At 44.5% G+C, this 16,294-nt stretch overlaps 1 protein-coding gene across 1 annotated transcript in view; it reads right to left on the bottom strand.

Moving 5' to 3' along the window:
• The window catches only part of EZR (ezrin), a 36,060-nt gene extending 22,511 nt beyond the window's left edge, over window positions 1-13,549 (bottom strand). The window contains exon 1 of the mRNA XM_040598312.1: window positions 13,148-13,549. Within this exon, the coding sequence (XP_040454246.1) occupies window positions 13,148-13,159 (12 nt within the window). The 5' untranslated portion in view covers window positions 13,160-13,549. The remainder of the gene's footprint in view (window positions 1-13,147) is intronic.
• Window positions 13,550-16,294: the final 2,745 nt, after the last annotated feature.

Below are 16,294 nucleotides of genomic sequence, written 5' to 3' on the forward strand. Positions count from 1 at the left end.
AGCAGTGGTAACAAGAATACTACTAAGCAAGCAGTAGTATTAAGCTTGCATCCTCACTTCTGCAGGTCTACTCCTTCACCAAATAAGCAACAGCTACCATTGTACTTGTAGTAAAAGACTTTTGCCCTGAGTTGCGATGCATCTGCACAGATGAAGCAATCTCATTTCAACCCTAGGCATCAGGCCTCTTCATAGCCACGTGTAGTGATTAAGTATCCGGTAACAGGAAAAATAATCTCATGTAGCAGCATCAGAAAGGCACTGAAACTGCTCTCTGTTCTTCCATCTTCTTCCATGCACTAGTGTTCATTGGTTCCAGGCCCAAAAATAAAGATTGATATTGTGCTAACTGATGGAGTAACCGTAGTCCCAGCTCCTGGTAACTGTTTTTGGAAAATTTTCAACTTTGATTAGAGAAAAAAATCCTACAGGCTCCAATGCTCAGAGCTGACATGCTAACACCTTGCTGTCTGCGTTTCTCTGTCCTCTACAAGTTACTTAAGTCAACTTAAGTTCAGAGACTGTGGAGAGTAGAGGATAACTCTGGGAGGGTAAGTAGCACAAACAACTGGAAAGATATTTGTTCAATTTATTATATTATTCTTCAGTACCTAAAAAGATCAACATGTCAAGAACACAGCACTTAGAGCCAGTTCTGTTTCTTCTCTCACTGAGTAACCTGTCTGATGGATCAGACCTCATCTAGTAACATATTTTATGTGGCCCCATGCGACAGACTAGGCATACAACAAAATTTGAGCCATGTGAAATTACAACTGAATGACAAGTTGTGCATCTGAATTCTCCATAGCTTCTGTCAAAGCAGGACACAATATCATGAATATCAAGCAAATTTATTTTATGATATCAAATTATATTAAAAAAATTGATTTGCTGATGCAGGACCGCCAAAGCACGGCTTCCCTCCCAGTTGGGCTCAGCACCTTCATCTTGCTGTAACTACTGTAGCAACACATTCTGACCTGTAGGTCTGAGAAATAGTTACAGGTGTTAACTTGGAGAGGTCAGAACAGACAAGAGGCAGGTGAAGGGATGAACAAATTACAGGCCTGCAAACAATGGTTTGCAGCATGACTGAAGACAAGGATGTGGTCTATTACAATCCCCAGAAAAACACCCCATTTCCTGGTATGATGCTATTGCATAGAAGGAAAAATTACATTCTTGTGTGTATGTGTCACCAGAAGCATTACAGGCGACTGTTCTGTTCTGCTTCCCTGATGACTTGCTGGTTGGAATGCTGTCACCCAGATCTGAATGCCTCTTTTGGAAGGGAGCAAGATATTCCAGGAAAGTCTGCACTAATCTGCAGGTCAGGTGGTTTTGGGTTGGTTGTGGGGGTTTCGGGGTATTTTTGTTTCAAACTGGAGTTGATTTGTTAGCATGGCACTGATCTCTTCCAAACGCAGTTGTCTGAAACATGATGTATCTATAGAGAAGACAGCAACTTTTAAACCCACAAGGAGAAAAATACCAAAAAGCCCTCTTATTTTGCAGGCTGGGTAACAGGAAAAGAAAGTAATTGCTGGAGTGGATGATATCAGGGCACTATGTAACTACTTTCACACAGCCTTCAGACAACATAGGTTCAAGTCCTCCCCAGTGCTACATTTTTATGCTTTAAAGGGTCTCCATGAACTAAGACGAGAAGACAAATGACAAACCTGCAATTTCTCTTCTATGGGAAGGAGAATCTGATTCTCATGAGAGTGTGAGAGATGTACAGCACAACACTGAAGAAAGCCTTTCACATGCTCCTACTCTGCTCCCATGCCAGAATCATTTCTGTCCTGCCCAACACAACTAGCATTTCAGAGAAGGCAGTGGCAGCACAGCAAAACAGTCCTGAGCGTTCCCTTCCAGACTGAAGAGCACACAGTTTGCCGACAAGAGAGAAAACAGCCTCATCAGTTCACGAAACACGAGCAGGGGACGGTCTCACTGGCATCCACTTGACTGACAAGGCAAGCTCATTGCACCCATTTAACCGACCCAGTTTCTCAGCATACCATGTTAAATCAAGAAGACCAAACTGCAAATGGAAGGACACATTCCATTTCAAATCTCGTGTTAAACATTGCTTCCTCATTGCAAATAAATGGGAACATTAAGTCACATTCCACTGAAATTCCTCCGAATCCATGAAGCACTTAAGTACTGCTGTACTTGCAACAGGTGAAATTAGAGTTGAGTAGGCTGGTCTTTGTTCCTTAAAACCTTGCTCACCTTCCCAGGAGAGGGGGAAATACCACTGAGGGCAAATACAGTTGCATATAATCTAGAAGGTAGTAGTTACTTTAAAATTGTCTAGCGTGGTTGTTAGCCTTAACTACTAGTCAACTTTAATGCAACAGCTTGTACAACCATATTTCTTTTGTAGTATTCTTACGTATTTAAGGAGCAATAACTGTATCAGCTATACTTAACTTTAATTTCTTAACTTTACACTAAGTTTACTCAAGGCAATAGGATCCCAGGTATTTGCTGCTCTTGTGTAAGGTGAAAAAGCCTTATAACAACTTAAGAGGAAGATCTTCTGAAGAGGGAAAAAAAAAAAAAAAAGTACTTTGAGGGGAAGCCAAGAATAATTTTTAAGTGAAATTTGTAAGCTAGACTCTTTTGGATGAAGGGGGGGGGGGGGGGGGGGGGGCGGCGCTTATGTGTCAGGAAAACCTTGAATACCCCTATCTGGGGAGTCATCCAGAAATTCCAGTTTTAGCAAAGCAGGTTGACTTTTCAGAACAAAATCCTCCCTCCCTGCCAGCATACACAAACAGATCATAAGAAAGCCAACCTATTGAGCTTGCTTTTGCAGCCAGGTCACTTAACTCTTCTTCATGAGATAGCACGAAATCTTCCTTATAATTAAGCATGAAGATAATCCTAGCACATAAGTTTAAACTTTTTTAGTTTAGATGAGCAGAAGAAGATGGTATACTAAATTACCTGCCTATCTCAGTTTCCTTAACCAAAGCCTGATATATACTCTGTCAGCACATAATAACTGCATAGCAGGCATCTGCATGAAAAGCTGAGAAGCAGCCATGGCTGTAATCCAGTTCTTTACCCAAGGTCAAGCAATAACGCCCTGCATGCCAAAAGATCATGAAGATTCCATGCAGGTGTGGCAAGCTCACATGACACCATCTCCGATGGCCCCGGTTCCCAAATGCCTAGGTCTCAGCCAGACTTCCAGCACCTTCCACCACCTCTAGTCAGCTCCATACAGTTAACATTATTTGCTCAGTGAAACAGTAAAACCAAGCAAGTACTCTTCCCAGAGAAAAAATCTTTCTTCACCCACCAAGGTTTCCCCCAACTCTTCCTTAACAAGCAACCTACATCATTCTGTCTTGAGTTAGGAAGAAGTAAAAAAAATTGAGACACAGATGCCTTATTAAAATTTTAATTTTTTTTTTTTTTAAATGTTCTGGCAAGACATAAAGCAATGCAGTTTGAGCCTGAAAGGCCCCAGGATATTGCCCTTAAACAAAGCGCTTGTGCATTTAGGAAGCCCATATGTTCTTCATGCAAAACATTTGCTCTCACTTTCTGTGAGGGATGCAAGAATGGCTTACTCTGAACACAGACAACATTAAGAAGCAGAAGGAGGGTTTATGGTGTTCTGTTGAAATATATTAACTTTTAAGACTTTCTGATGCTGTGTAATACTCTGTTAGCATTGTTGGAATGTCTGTGTACAAGCTAAAGCCTATTCTTTACAGAAGGAGCACACACCAGTGACAGCAGGCTCAGCGCGGCACTGCTGCTTGGACAAGCCATTTGCCCTCAATGGATGTTAGGATGGATTTAGGAACACTGACTGCAGCAGCAACAAGAGGTCCTTTGTACCTAAAGGATAAATACAAAGGGAATCTACAGGCCACTGGAACAAACTCTTTCATGCACAGACTGTTTTATCGTGACTGCTGTTGCATCTAATTAAACGTAATGAAGTTGCAAGACTAAGGCTTTACACATGAAGTTTAAACAAAAGCCCCACAACCAATCCTTAAATAAGCTTTATCTCACTAAGTCACTCAGAGTCCAAGTGAATCAGATCATCTTTCGTGGTCTTCCATCAAAAACATCAACATGGGGACAAGTGTAGATAATACAGAGGTTTAAGATGTCAAGTTTTATTAGGAGTTAAGAATCTTGTAAACAATGTAACATCTCCAATATTTATATGAGTCAGCTACATAAAGTAATATGATCCTTCTGTGATTCTTGTAAGGGTTAAAAAATGCGGAGTACGTCATAGTCTTGATCCAGAACACAAGCACAATTTCATACCTCTGCTTGGCTTTTTCATTTGGAAGTGACAGGCACACAACAATTTACGCAGAAGTCAAACTCCACACTACCAAGTCACAACAAACAGTGAAGAGGTCTGAAGGCATGAATAATCTAAATAAAAGCTGTAATAGCCTCAGAGCTTCCCCTGAATCCAAGGCAGATTCTACACCAATACTGGTGCCTTTTATTCCAAAACTTATGCAGAGGCATAGGTTGTAACAACATGCATGGAAAACCCAGAGCCATTCCGAAGAGTCAGAAGTCTCACAGATACTCACCTGGAGACCCAGCAGCCACACAGCCTGTCAGTGTACAGCTCTCAACACCTTCAGTAGTCCCTGCACGAACAGTACTAGCACAAGGTACGATGGTTGTTCTTCAGGGGTGGACAACCAGCACATTATATTGGAGCAGAGTGGGCTGTGTGAATGCAGGGAGAGCCTGTGACTGTAAACAAATTGTTTAGAGGAAAGCAGCCTTTTTTGGGCTGCTTGTTTCTGTAGGGAGTAGATTGTGTTTCTTCCACACTGGAGAATCAATGCTGGGGAAAGATACTTTAAACAGGACATTATTATTTCCACTATGTAGAACTACTCTTGAATTGGGGTTCTTTCCAAGCCAAAAAGCCTCTTCAGATACTTGTTTCCCAATTACTTGCTAGAGAAACAGTAGGCTTCTGTCACTTCAAGTGACAGCAGAGTTTGCATTGCAGTTTGTACAGCCAAGATTCTACAGTTTCTGTGACTGGTGTTTTAGGCCAATAGCTCAAAGAAAATGAGATGTCTAGCTGGAACTCCAGGTAGTCAATTGGCAGGCAAGCCAGATTAGTAGCTTTGAAAAGGCTTCTCTCAGAGACCTAAATTATTATTTAATCTCACAGGATTATGCCCTGAGAGTTTAAGGGGACCAAGAACCAGCTGTTGGAGAAATGTTCTCAACAACCATGCTCTTCCTAGATGGAGATGTTATAGGACACAAAGCAGTATTTTCATCAGATGCGAACTGGAAAAAGCTCAAGGATGTTCAAAGGCATGGAGTAATTTCCATGCAAGGATCAACTAAGCTAGTTAGGACTTCTCAGTTTGCAAGAAAATTAACTGAGGCTAGGATGTAAGAGCACATCAATTAATGAGTTACATGAACAGGGTGGACAAAGACCACATGTTTATTGCTCTATCAATAGTATAACTACAGGGCATCACCACTCTGAACAAGAAAAAGGCTTTTTAAATAGTGTTGTAGCAAGGAGTTTTTTAGATAACTTTCCAAACAGTGTGAAGGTTATCTAGGACAGCCTTTGTTAAAGCATACTGTGGATGCTGGAGTTCACATGGCTTCAAGGGGAAACTGGACAAGTTCACAGAAATCCATTTAGTAACTCATTATATAGGAACTTCCAGCCTCCAAAACCTCTGCAGCAGCTCAGAGGAAAGCAATGATGCGTATCTTTGAAATACTCTTCCTCAGGCATCAGCTTTTGGCCAACATCAGGGGTATACTATCAGGCTACAGGGGCTTTCTGCCTCACCTACAAGGCCAGCCATGCTCTTACAGAAGTCTAAGTGCAGAAGGGACATGAACCCCATTTACTTAACAAGAAATAGCAGTTTAGCAAGTCACACAAGACCTGGTAACGATGTACATTCATTCTGCATTCTAGATAAGAATCCATTTGTCGAAAAGGGATTTATTGATTCGATACCCTACCCTTCTGTTTTACCTGTTCCATAATCAGCCTCTTTCATTTTACCTCATGGACTTTGGTGGAAAGTACCACATGGTATTTGCGAAATTTATGAGTGGGATTATGTGATGTGATCACCTCTGATAGCTTGATAACCTGATTTACATCCTATACATTACAATGCTTACACTTCCCAACAAGGTACTTCAAACAGTACAAAACAGGTACTATTTGCTCCCTGATAAAGGTAGGTCATTGCAAGTCCTGGAATGTCACCTAAGCACAAAGAGATTCTCTTGAGAAGCTATAGATCACACAGAGAAAGTGATTGGAAGGATCAGCAAAATACCACTTCCTGACCCCTCAAACAGCTTGAGGGCTTCTGAGATGAAACTCTTCACAGGCCCTTCGCTACAGAAGTGTGATGGCAAACAAATATGCACCAGTGATTCCCAAAGCGTACCCAGAGAATAGTGCGGGCAGAAAAAGTAACTTTCAAAAGTTTCCTTGCACAGCTGCATCAGTTTTTAAAGGCCAAAGCTATTCTCTCCTACAGCGAGATCACTAAATATCAATTACGCAAAGCCACCCTCTAATTCACACCACATACCTTGTACACCAGGAACTTTCTATGATCACTTATATCTACAAAGACAAAAGGTTGTGAAAGCTTAGCTTGCTTAATTAAAGTGTACTCGGCAAGATGTTAAGAGTAACTTTAGCTCCCACAAAGAGCTCTGAAAAGTCTGTATGGTAAGATCTGGGCTTAAGTCCTCTACTGGGCTACACTGGTTAAATTCAGGCACCCCAGTATAAATGTGATATTCTTTAATCTCTACTTCTTCAGGCAGCAGGCAGCTCAGATCTGCTCTATGCATCTGCAGAATGGTGGTCTCTTGGCAGAACTGAGCATCTCTACACCCATTTCATAAGTGTGTTCAGGATTCATCAACTGGATGCCTATCGACTCATCCCCAGAGAAGCCTCTCACACACATTACACACACAGAGGCTGTAATAATCACAGCAAATACAGGTAATTTCATGTAAAATCAAGACAGGAAGAGATGGTGATAGTGATGCCTCTGCATTTTACAAAACAACTAGAGCTGTTCATGAAACTGGGAGGGAGAAGCAAGAGCACAATAACCCTCTCTCAAAAAGGGCAATTCCACACTCCCTTCCCAAAGCTAGCAGGCGGCTACAGACTTACTGTAGGGGTGTCAGCACCTCTTCCGTTGAGCCTACACAGTAAGTAGCCAAATACAAGTCTTTGGTCATCAGGCAACACTTTCTCTAGCTTAGTCAATTAGAAGATGAATCCTGCATGTTAATTCTTAGACTTGGGATTTTTACTTTAATTGAGAGCTGATAGTATCAGGTGCTCATCAGTCCCAGCTGAGCACATGGCTGCTACTCATGCGCTCTCAAAGATGAGAGCGGATGCAGAGAAGGCAGGTGATTTTTCCCCACTATGAAGTAGGAATTAGGAGAAACAAAATCTGGGTCTGAACAGATGAGCAATATGAAAGCAACATGGTTAGCTGCTGTACTTGAGCTATGCCTTGTTTCCAGCCTTACATAGCAAAAATTTTCTCCATTTCCTACGGGAAAGGATCCCATACATGGCTCAGTAAAAGCCAGACACTTCAGTTGCTTCTGCAAAAAGCTGCACTGCTCAGCTCGCAGGCTAAATTTTTATCTAATGCTGAAACCAGGCTTCAAAGCAAGCACACAACACAGCTAAAATACATTACTTAACAGTGTGCAGTGTGGTTCACTGATCTTAGGCAGCACTGCCTTCCTTCAAGGTCAATTGAGTGATTATGGGATTTGCAGTGTGCATAAAGCTCTTTGGACAGAGTGCCAAACAAGAACAACAGTGATTCGGGAATCTTCAGTGGTCATCAAGACGACTTATTCTCAAAAAGTCCTGACATACCACAGCTTTTTTTCATGGACTGAGGAAGACGTTCATGTGGGCGGAGGGAGGAAGAACAGGAAGGCTTATCTCCCCCCCTCTGCCCTTTAAGAAGGCTAAGAAATTCTTTAAGCAGTGACTAACATAACAGTTAACACCCTTGATTTCTCTGGAACAGCTAACATCCCAGAACAAACTGCCCTCAGAAATGCTTACTCAGCTCATGCAGTAAATAAGGGGTTTGGCACAACTGTGAGCGCATTCTCTTACAACTTTAGTTGCGAACTACTCCTTAAATTTACTGTTAATAGGACCCTTCACCTTCCTTTTGCAGCTATGAGTGGGAGTTCTCACATTTGGCATAGGGAAGCTTCCTTACATTTACATTTTGCACCACAGATACACCTCCTGGTATCAAGTATGCTATACACCAAATCATGCGATGTACTGCAATTGGTGCTTACAAGGAGAGGGTAAGATTTTATTCCTGGCTAAATCTATAACTATCCATAAGCTCAGAGTATTTTAATTAATTATAAGCACTTAAGGATATGAAAAAATATTTTTATTTCCATCCAGTTCTAGCAATCTGCTGTGAAGAACTCAGACAAAACTGCTATGTGTAGTTAAAAGATACATAATCAAGAATAAATTAGGAAGATCTGAGAACAATTATTATTTGTATTTAGCATAAATTCCTGTCACTACATTTGCATCTCTTTGGCCTAGCTTGTCATAAACCTGTTGAACTTTGATGCCATAACCTGTTCACAGACAGCTGAAGGTTTGGAAGAAGACTTGCATGCTGTCTTCAAGGTCTTTTTTTTAGAATTCATGTATATTCAGCATCAAACAGGTATGGAGGACTTGTCTAACCACCTAATGCTTAGCACACACTAGCACATTATTAACAACAAAACGGGTGGGAAAAAGCTTTTGAGTCATCGGTTCCCGTTCCCCACTCCTACAGGCAGCAGCATTAAATCGTCTCCTTGTCAAGCTTTATGTTAAGGGATGTTAGGTCCTGGAACAGTCTCCTAATAAGAGCAACAAGGAGTAAAAAAACCCCACTCCTACCCACCCACAACACCAACACCACCAAATCCAAAAAAACCAACCAAAAAAATATCCTAAACCACACCACACACACTTGACTGCTCTCTTGAGCCACGAGTTCTGCTTAGAGCAATTCTTCCTCTTCTTTGGCATTTGAACCTTTACATTTTATACAGGTGAAGGAAGAGGTAACTTCTTTAATTCTGCCATGCTAAACCAGCCAAGCACTCTCTTATTGTGAAGTGGCTTTCTGCCTCTAGTCATCCCCAAACCCTTCTCTACATTCAGCTTTGAATTTGTCTCTTCTGGACACAGGTAAGTGCAACTTATATTCAAGGAAAGAGCTCGCTAGCACCTTCTATTAATGCTTTCTGTTAGAGAAACCCTATGCATTGCAGATGACATGCACAAGACAGTCATACTACCACCGATGAACCCATATCCTCCCACCCTATATAGTGAGGCACCTTCTTCCTCCACACCTCCAAGTTTAACTATTGCAATGGGACCTTCTTGCCCCAGCCCTTCAACCCCCTGTATATGGTGGTCCTCTGCATCAATAATACCTCCCCCTCAACAGCACGGCATTAGCAGATTTCATTAGTATGCTCAGCTTTCTGACCACAGGCCATTAGTAAAGGTATTAAAAAATGGTGCCTCTGGATGTCATTCACTTTATTTTCTCTTCAGCACCAGAAGCTGTTAGACTGCACTTACTGCTGTGCTCTCCTTACACATTTTATACGCATGCACACAAGTATTACAGATTCTTGTGTGACACTACATCAAATGCTCTACTGCAAAGCTGACTTCATTTCTTGTGAAGCTTTAATTTTTTTTTTTTCTCCCAAGAGGAAATCAAAAAAACATAAATAATCTACCTTCGATAAAGTAACTGCTGGTAGGTCAGATCAAATTAACAGGTCTGCAGACCAGAGATCATATTCCCTTCTTCAGTAAGTACTGTTCATTAGCCCACAGCTATACTGTTCTTGCCACAATTTATTAGACTGGTTTATTTTGCAAAAGGATGTAATTCAGCTGAAACACCATCCATTCAGTGAGTCAAACAGAAATAAACTGGTAACACACACCTAAGAAAAACACGGAGTGCATGCAGGCACTTCAGCAATGAAAAGATGTAAAGCTGAGCAAATAAGTTTATTTAGCATTTCACTTGTTTCCAGATAGCATAGCAAGATTTGGACAAGATGACATCCCTTGCATTTCCTTACATAATAATTCACCACCTGTGAAGCCTAATGAACCTCTGTACAGACTAGATGGAAATTATGTATCTGAACTGTTGATGAACTCCCAGCCATGAGCCCTTATGAAGTGCTACAAGTTATATATTTATAGCTTACCTTAGAGAGACCTCATTACTTTGTAACTGTCAAACATAGCAGACTGACAGTATTTGAATTATAAATCAACACTTCCCTATACTAACAAATACATTTATTTCAGATTTTTTTTTGACTGTTACTAAAATTTGAGTGCTATAAACATGCATCAGATCCCACTAATTGTGATTAAACATTACTACAAAATCTGGAATATAGTTCGCTTTCTAGCACTTTGGTACTCCATTAAAATATGTTCTAGTGTTAATGGATTTACTATTTTTTTACTGTGAAAGAATAAACTACATGATCTGTAAGCTTTGTGCATACATGCTTAGTTTTTTAAAACCAACAGTTTCATATAAAAGGTTTAACTTACTGGTTTTAGGGGGTGTGGGTTAGCATTGCCAAAGTTTTGCTTTGGCATCTTAATCTTTACTTATAAACAACTGATGACCAGTGTTTCAAACTCCCACAGCAGCATGAAGTCTGCCAAGCAACATCATATTTACTTCTGCCATGCAGACAAGACACATGCAAATAAGCGTAGGTAATAAATATTTAGTACCCATGTCAAACACCTCTCAGAAACAAACTGCTTCCCTGTGCGTCCCAAGAGTTCATGCTATCATTCCTCACGCATGCCAAAGGCTGTTGTCACATTCATCCTGAACGCAGTTCTGCCTCTGGAGTGACAGCTTTACATTCTCTCCCCCAGCCCCCTGCAAACGCACAGGAATCCTATTTAGCTGTATTAAGACCAAATGAGCTGGGTTGGGAAGGATCCAAATCCAGTCTCAGTCTGAAGCAGTCAGACCAAACAGTGTGTTTTATTAAAATAACCTCTGCAAAATTCCTTTTTGTTTTACAGTAAGGTGGCAGTTAGCCCTACTGAGCAGCAGATTTAAAAAGGCACTTATATTGTACAAGCTACTGGCATGAAGCCGCGTCCATAAATCCCAGCTAGTAGGTCACATCTCAGAAATCATTAAAGTACAGCTGTCCTTCCCCAGAAGGCGGCAGTTTACACCATCCACTTCTGTTATTCAGTGGCTAGTAAGCAAAGCAACAAACAAAAATCACCATCTATGACAGAATATGAACATAGCCATGCCAGGTAAAAGGATGAATACAGCTGTTTGATTTTTGGTGAGGTTTTTTGTTGTTGTGATGTTATTTGGTGGGTTTTGCTTTGGGGTTTTTTTTGTGTGGTTTTTTTTTTTTTTTTTTTTTTAAGAGATTAAAGAGTCTTTCGACACCTATCCATGGCTTCCAGTACGACTTAGTCCTAAATCAGGATTTCAGATTATTCTGACCAAGATATTTCAAGAAAGCACTCTGTAATTAGCAAATGGCTAATAAGGCTGAGAGAGATTATTCACACACAACCTTTTATATCCATGCATTATAAATTATATATTTGTTCCCCCAATTGCAGAAGGGTCCTTCCAGTATACATTTTTATATGCAGTAATATGTCACCTCCTACTGATGAAATACAGCCAAAGAAACTGAAAACGACTTGGTACCTTTTTTTTTTTTTAGTTGGTTTACAGAAACTGCAATCTAAATTAACCTAACCACTTTTTTTTTTTTGGAGGGAGGGGGAGTACATTAAACCTAACTTTAATGTTATGATGATAAAACATCAATTGCTTATTACCATAAAGATAAGCCTGTTAACTCTCATTTCACAGAGTGCAGCTAATACTCGCTTAAGTCCTTCACTGTGCTGTATTTTAAGAAATACTGCCTCTATTGAAAATAGACAGCAACAACAATCCGTTCTGATTATGCTCATCAGGGCTCAAAAGTGTGCCTGGTCCAACGACTGCTCAAAGCTTCGCATCAGGCAGTTGGTTCCCCAAGGGAATTAATAGTTTCTAACCAGCAGACTTTAAAACAAGCAAAATATGCACTATGAGATTCGGGGGGGGGGGGGGCGTTGTTGCATCAAGAAAGTGACAGGGATGAAAAAAGATAGTCAAGTTTGTCCAATTTAAAAAAAAAAAAAAAAAAGAGACAAAAAGAAGAAGCAGGTTTTTGATAGTGACTAGTAAAGAGCAGCGTGGAGAAGTGCGTTAAGAGTCCCTGGCATTGGCTTTTTAGCAAAGCAAGGGGAAAAAAGTTTCTCCAACGTTTACAGGCACATGCACGTTTCCTGTAGAAAAACGCACAGGCCATGCAAATACTGAATGGAGGTCTGCGCAGTTTTGCTCTCTCTCGTTAGCGGGAGTGTGGTAAAAGCTCTTTCAGAGTTGCTGGGGTCGTCCGTATGTTTCTAGCGCGGCAGTGCTGCAGAAGACGGAGCGATCCACCCTTTGATCCCTCCGGCACCTTCCCGGAGCTCCCTCCCCTGCCGCCGCAGCGGGGGGGCGGCGGGAAGGCGAGGCCCCGCACCCCCAGCCCACCGAGGGGCCTCCGTGACGCCGGCGGCCCCGCTCCGCCGGGCGCACGCACGGCCGAAGCGAGCCGCCCCGGTGAGCCCTCCCGCTTCCAGCGGCCGCTTGCTCGGCTCTGGAGCGCCCGTGCGAACCGGGGGGGAGCCCGCGGCTCCCGCCGCGCACCGCGGAGAAGTTCCGCGGGTGCTCGGTCCGGAAAGCCCCGTCCCGGTGCGGGGAGCTCGGGCCAGGGGCGCGGCGGGGACCCGGGCCCAGCCCTCCCAGCGCGGGGCAGCGGGACCCCGCAGAAGCCGCCGCCGCGGCACCGGGAGCCGACCGCCCCGTCAGGCGCCCGGGCTCGGGCAGCCCCGAACGGCCAGCGCCCGGCGGGCCCCGGCACGGCCCCGTAGGGCGCTTCCCCCACCCCGTGCCCCGCTTACCGGCTTCGGCATTTTGAGGGGTCCCGGTGCTTCTCCTGCTCCCAAGACAAACGCTCACGCAGCGGCTGCCTCGCCTCAGCCGAGCGCCCTGTGAGGAGGAGGAGTAGGAGGAAGGAGCCGCTCCCGGCCACGGCAGCAGCACAGCCCACGAGTGCGGCGCCGGCCGCCCGGCGGCGGTTAAGTACGCAGGTGGGGCCGCCGCGGTGACTCACCGCCGCCGGCCATTACCCGCCGCTCCCCCCCGGCGCTTTCCGAGCGCGGCACCGGCCTCCCCCGGTCGCCGGGCACCCCTGCCGGCCTCGCTTCGGCGCCCACGGCGCGCAGGAGGGACCCGGGTCCGGAGCCGCCAGCCAGCCCCCGCGGGGTGAGAGACAGGCGGGGCCGCCCGCCAACCGTCGGGCAACAGGTGCTGCTGGGCGGGGGCGGCGCCGCGCCGGTGACCCGCCGGGCAGGGGCAGGGCCAGGGCCAGGGCCGCGGCGGGCACTCCTTGCGCCGCCCGTTCCGTGCCCCCCACCCGAGACCCCTCACCCCCGGCGCCAAGCCCCGCCGCCCTGCCCATCGCAACATGGCTGCCGGGGCGAGCCCCGCCGCCGCGCCCGCACCTGCCCGTGCCGCCAGCCGGCGCGGCGGGCCCGGGGGATGGCTCGGGGAAGGGGTCCTGACCAGGGGACGGAGAGGGGTCGGCGGGCGGGCTGCCGTGCGGGGCTCCCCCAGCGCCCCGCTGCCCCTGCCTCCAGCCCGGGGAACCGGGAATGCCGTACTGCTCCCCGTAAGGACGGGCGCTGGCACTTCGTGTGTTTCGTCGCTAGTCTGTAACAGTCGCTGTGTTTCTTGAAGTGCCAAGTCGGGAGATACGATTACTGTAACAAAACACAGGATTGCTTTGCGTAGTAAAACACGTTTTCAACAACGGCAGCAAGAGGGAAAAGTTTGAAAATCTCAGCTTAGAAACTAGAAAGCAAAGAGTATACTTCAGTTGGCCCTGATCTTTCATCAAGACCACAAAAGATCATGCAAGTAGCCTAATAATTTATAGGCAAAGACTACAAATTCTGTGTCTCTGCCCCTTGTTCCTTCTCCCTCCTCACCCAGGAACGCACCCCTGCAGATCGTGTCTGCCAGTTCTGCAGGTCTCCCACAGCATCCCTGCTCTTGGCTGGGCACAAGAGCACACTATTTCCGTGGGCATGGGCAGCAGCCTGTGGGACGCAGCTTTTCCATTGTGCCGGCAATGGCATGAGGTTGAGCTTGTAAGGTAAGGAAATCGCACAGCCGGTACCTGAGCTGTTGCCTGCAACATCCCCAGTTCAAGCAGTGTCTGGCTGTTTGGTCAGAAAAGCATAGGGTGGGAACAGGGAGGCACGGAACAAGGCGAGTAATGACCCACTAAATGGAAAAAATACAGGGCAGGAGAGAGCCTGGGAAATATCAAGGGATGGTAACAGAAAGGACAGCCCTAACAATACAACTCTGCACCGAAGGAGATCCAAATGGTGTCTTCCTTCACAGAGTCCACTAGGCAGCAACTGGTAGTACCACAGGAAATAAAAGAATAATTACAGTGTCACGTCTGTGAGAGAAAGGGGAGGGAAGCCAAATCAGAGGCTGAGAGAATTCACAGTTATATTCCGTTCCTGTTGCATGATCCTCAGGGATTAAAGGAAACTTTACTATCAAAACGGAGCCATGGGGGCGGCAGTTTGCAACAGCAGGTGAGAAGAAAGTCTGAGCTGAACAGCTTCCAAGAAAAGGGCCATGGGATCAAACATCTGTGGGAAACAGTTATGGCTTCAGTTTTCTGATGAAATAATTCCACTGTGATTTACTTGGATCAGGTCAATTTAACAAAATATGATTTGTGAAGCGACTTTCTGTGTTCTTCTATTAAGCAATAAGTTTATGCTGGGATTCATGCCTTATTCAGTAGGATAATACTGGACATGGACCAGACCAGATTATCACAGTGTTTTGTGTAGGCTGCCAAGCATAAGGAGCAACTGTTCCAAGTAAGGAGTGCTTTAAGAACCCAGCTTTTGCAGCTCTCATTCAGAACCTTAAGTGGCATCTGTGGGTTTTTTTGGGGGGTGGAAAAGGATAGAGATGAGGTATTTTCATTCCTTAGTCTTAAAATCCAGAGTTTTGGCTGTGACAGGAAAAAGAAAAGCCAAAACAACTTCTGTGTGTCTGCATACCCTAGAAACAGAGTATTGCACTGATCTAATGGGAAGCCCATTTCTATCCTAGATTTCCATTCCCAAAATCCTTTCCTGTCTGTAGCTCAACATGGGTGCAGAGACCATCATCCTGGGGCTCCATGCTGGATCTATTCCATGTCAGAGTGATGCCTCATTTAATAGATCATAATCTCTTCAAAGTTTATGAATCTTGAATCAGTCAGGTAAGTATTTGTTTCCATTTGTTAGTTACATATCCAAGCTTAACCCCCTGATTATTTTTTACGCTTACCATTGCTTCCTAACCACACAGACCTAGAGGCAAAAGGAATTTAGGTAACTAATAATTAAGTGTGGCAACATACAATCTTTAGGTTCCTGTTTGCCACAGCACATAACCTTGTGCTATTCTCCCATAATCGCTTGCAATACATGGGGAAAGGTAGATACCTCAATGGTATCCATAACTACCAGCTGACTCAACACCACTCCACCCAAAACCAACCACCATGAACATATCGAGCTTAGACAGGAAGAATTGTCTTCTGTGGAAGGAACCAGAACAACTGCCAACTTGGAGTATACATTAGAGATCCTTCACCTCCTTGGGCTTCCACCTTCTGCTATGTGTGTTTTCAAACCCTCTTGCCTGCAGAGCACAGTGCCTTATTAAATGCTTTTTTAGGTGGGGTAGCAAGGTATCCTTGTGACAATATGAAACTTTCTTCTATAGCTGGGTCCCTGAGCTCCTTCCTTGATATTTTTTTTCCTCTCCCCCAAAGGATGGCAAGGTATATAATGCCAGCGCCTTCTTCCCTTTATACAGAAGCCTACTGATCCTTTGCAGATGCAAACCAACCTAGCTCTCCTCTCCTCCAAAGGTGGGGTGGAAGCCCTCAGTTCTCTGGTTTTCCTGAGAGTGTCCTGACAGGTTGGGAGCATGGGAACCATGTACAATACTGAAAAGCATCA

This window comes from Falco naumanni, chromosome 6 (genome assembly GCF_017639655.2).
Source record: "Falco naumanni isolate bFalNau1 chromosome 6, bFalNau1.pat, whole genome shotgun sequence".
Classification (NCBI taxonomy): domain Eukaryota; kingdom Metazoa; phylum Chordata; class Aves; order Falconiformes; family Falconidae; genus Falco; species Falco naumanni.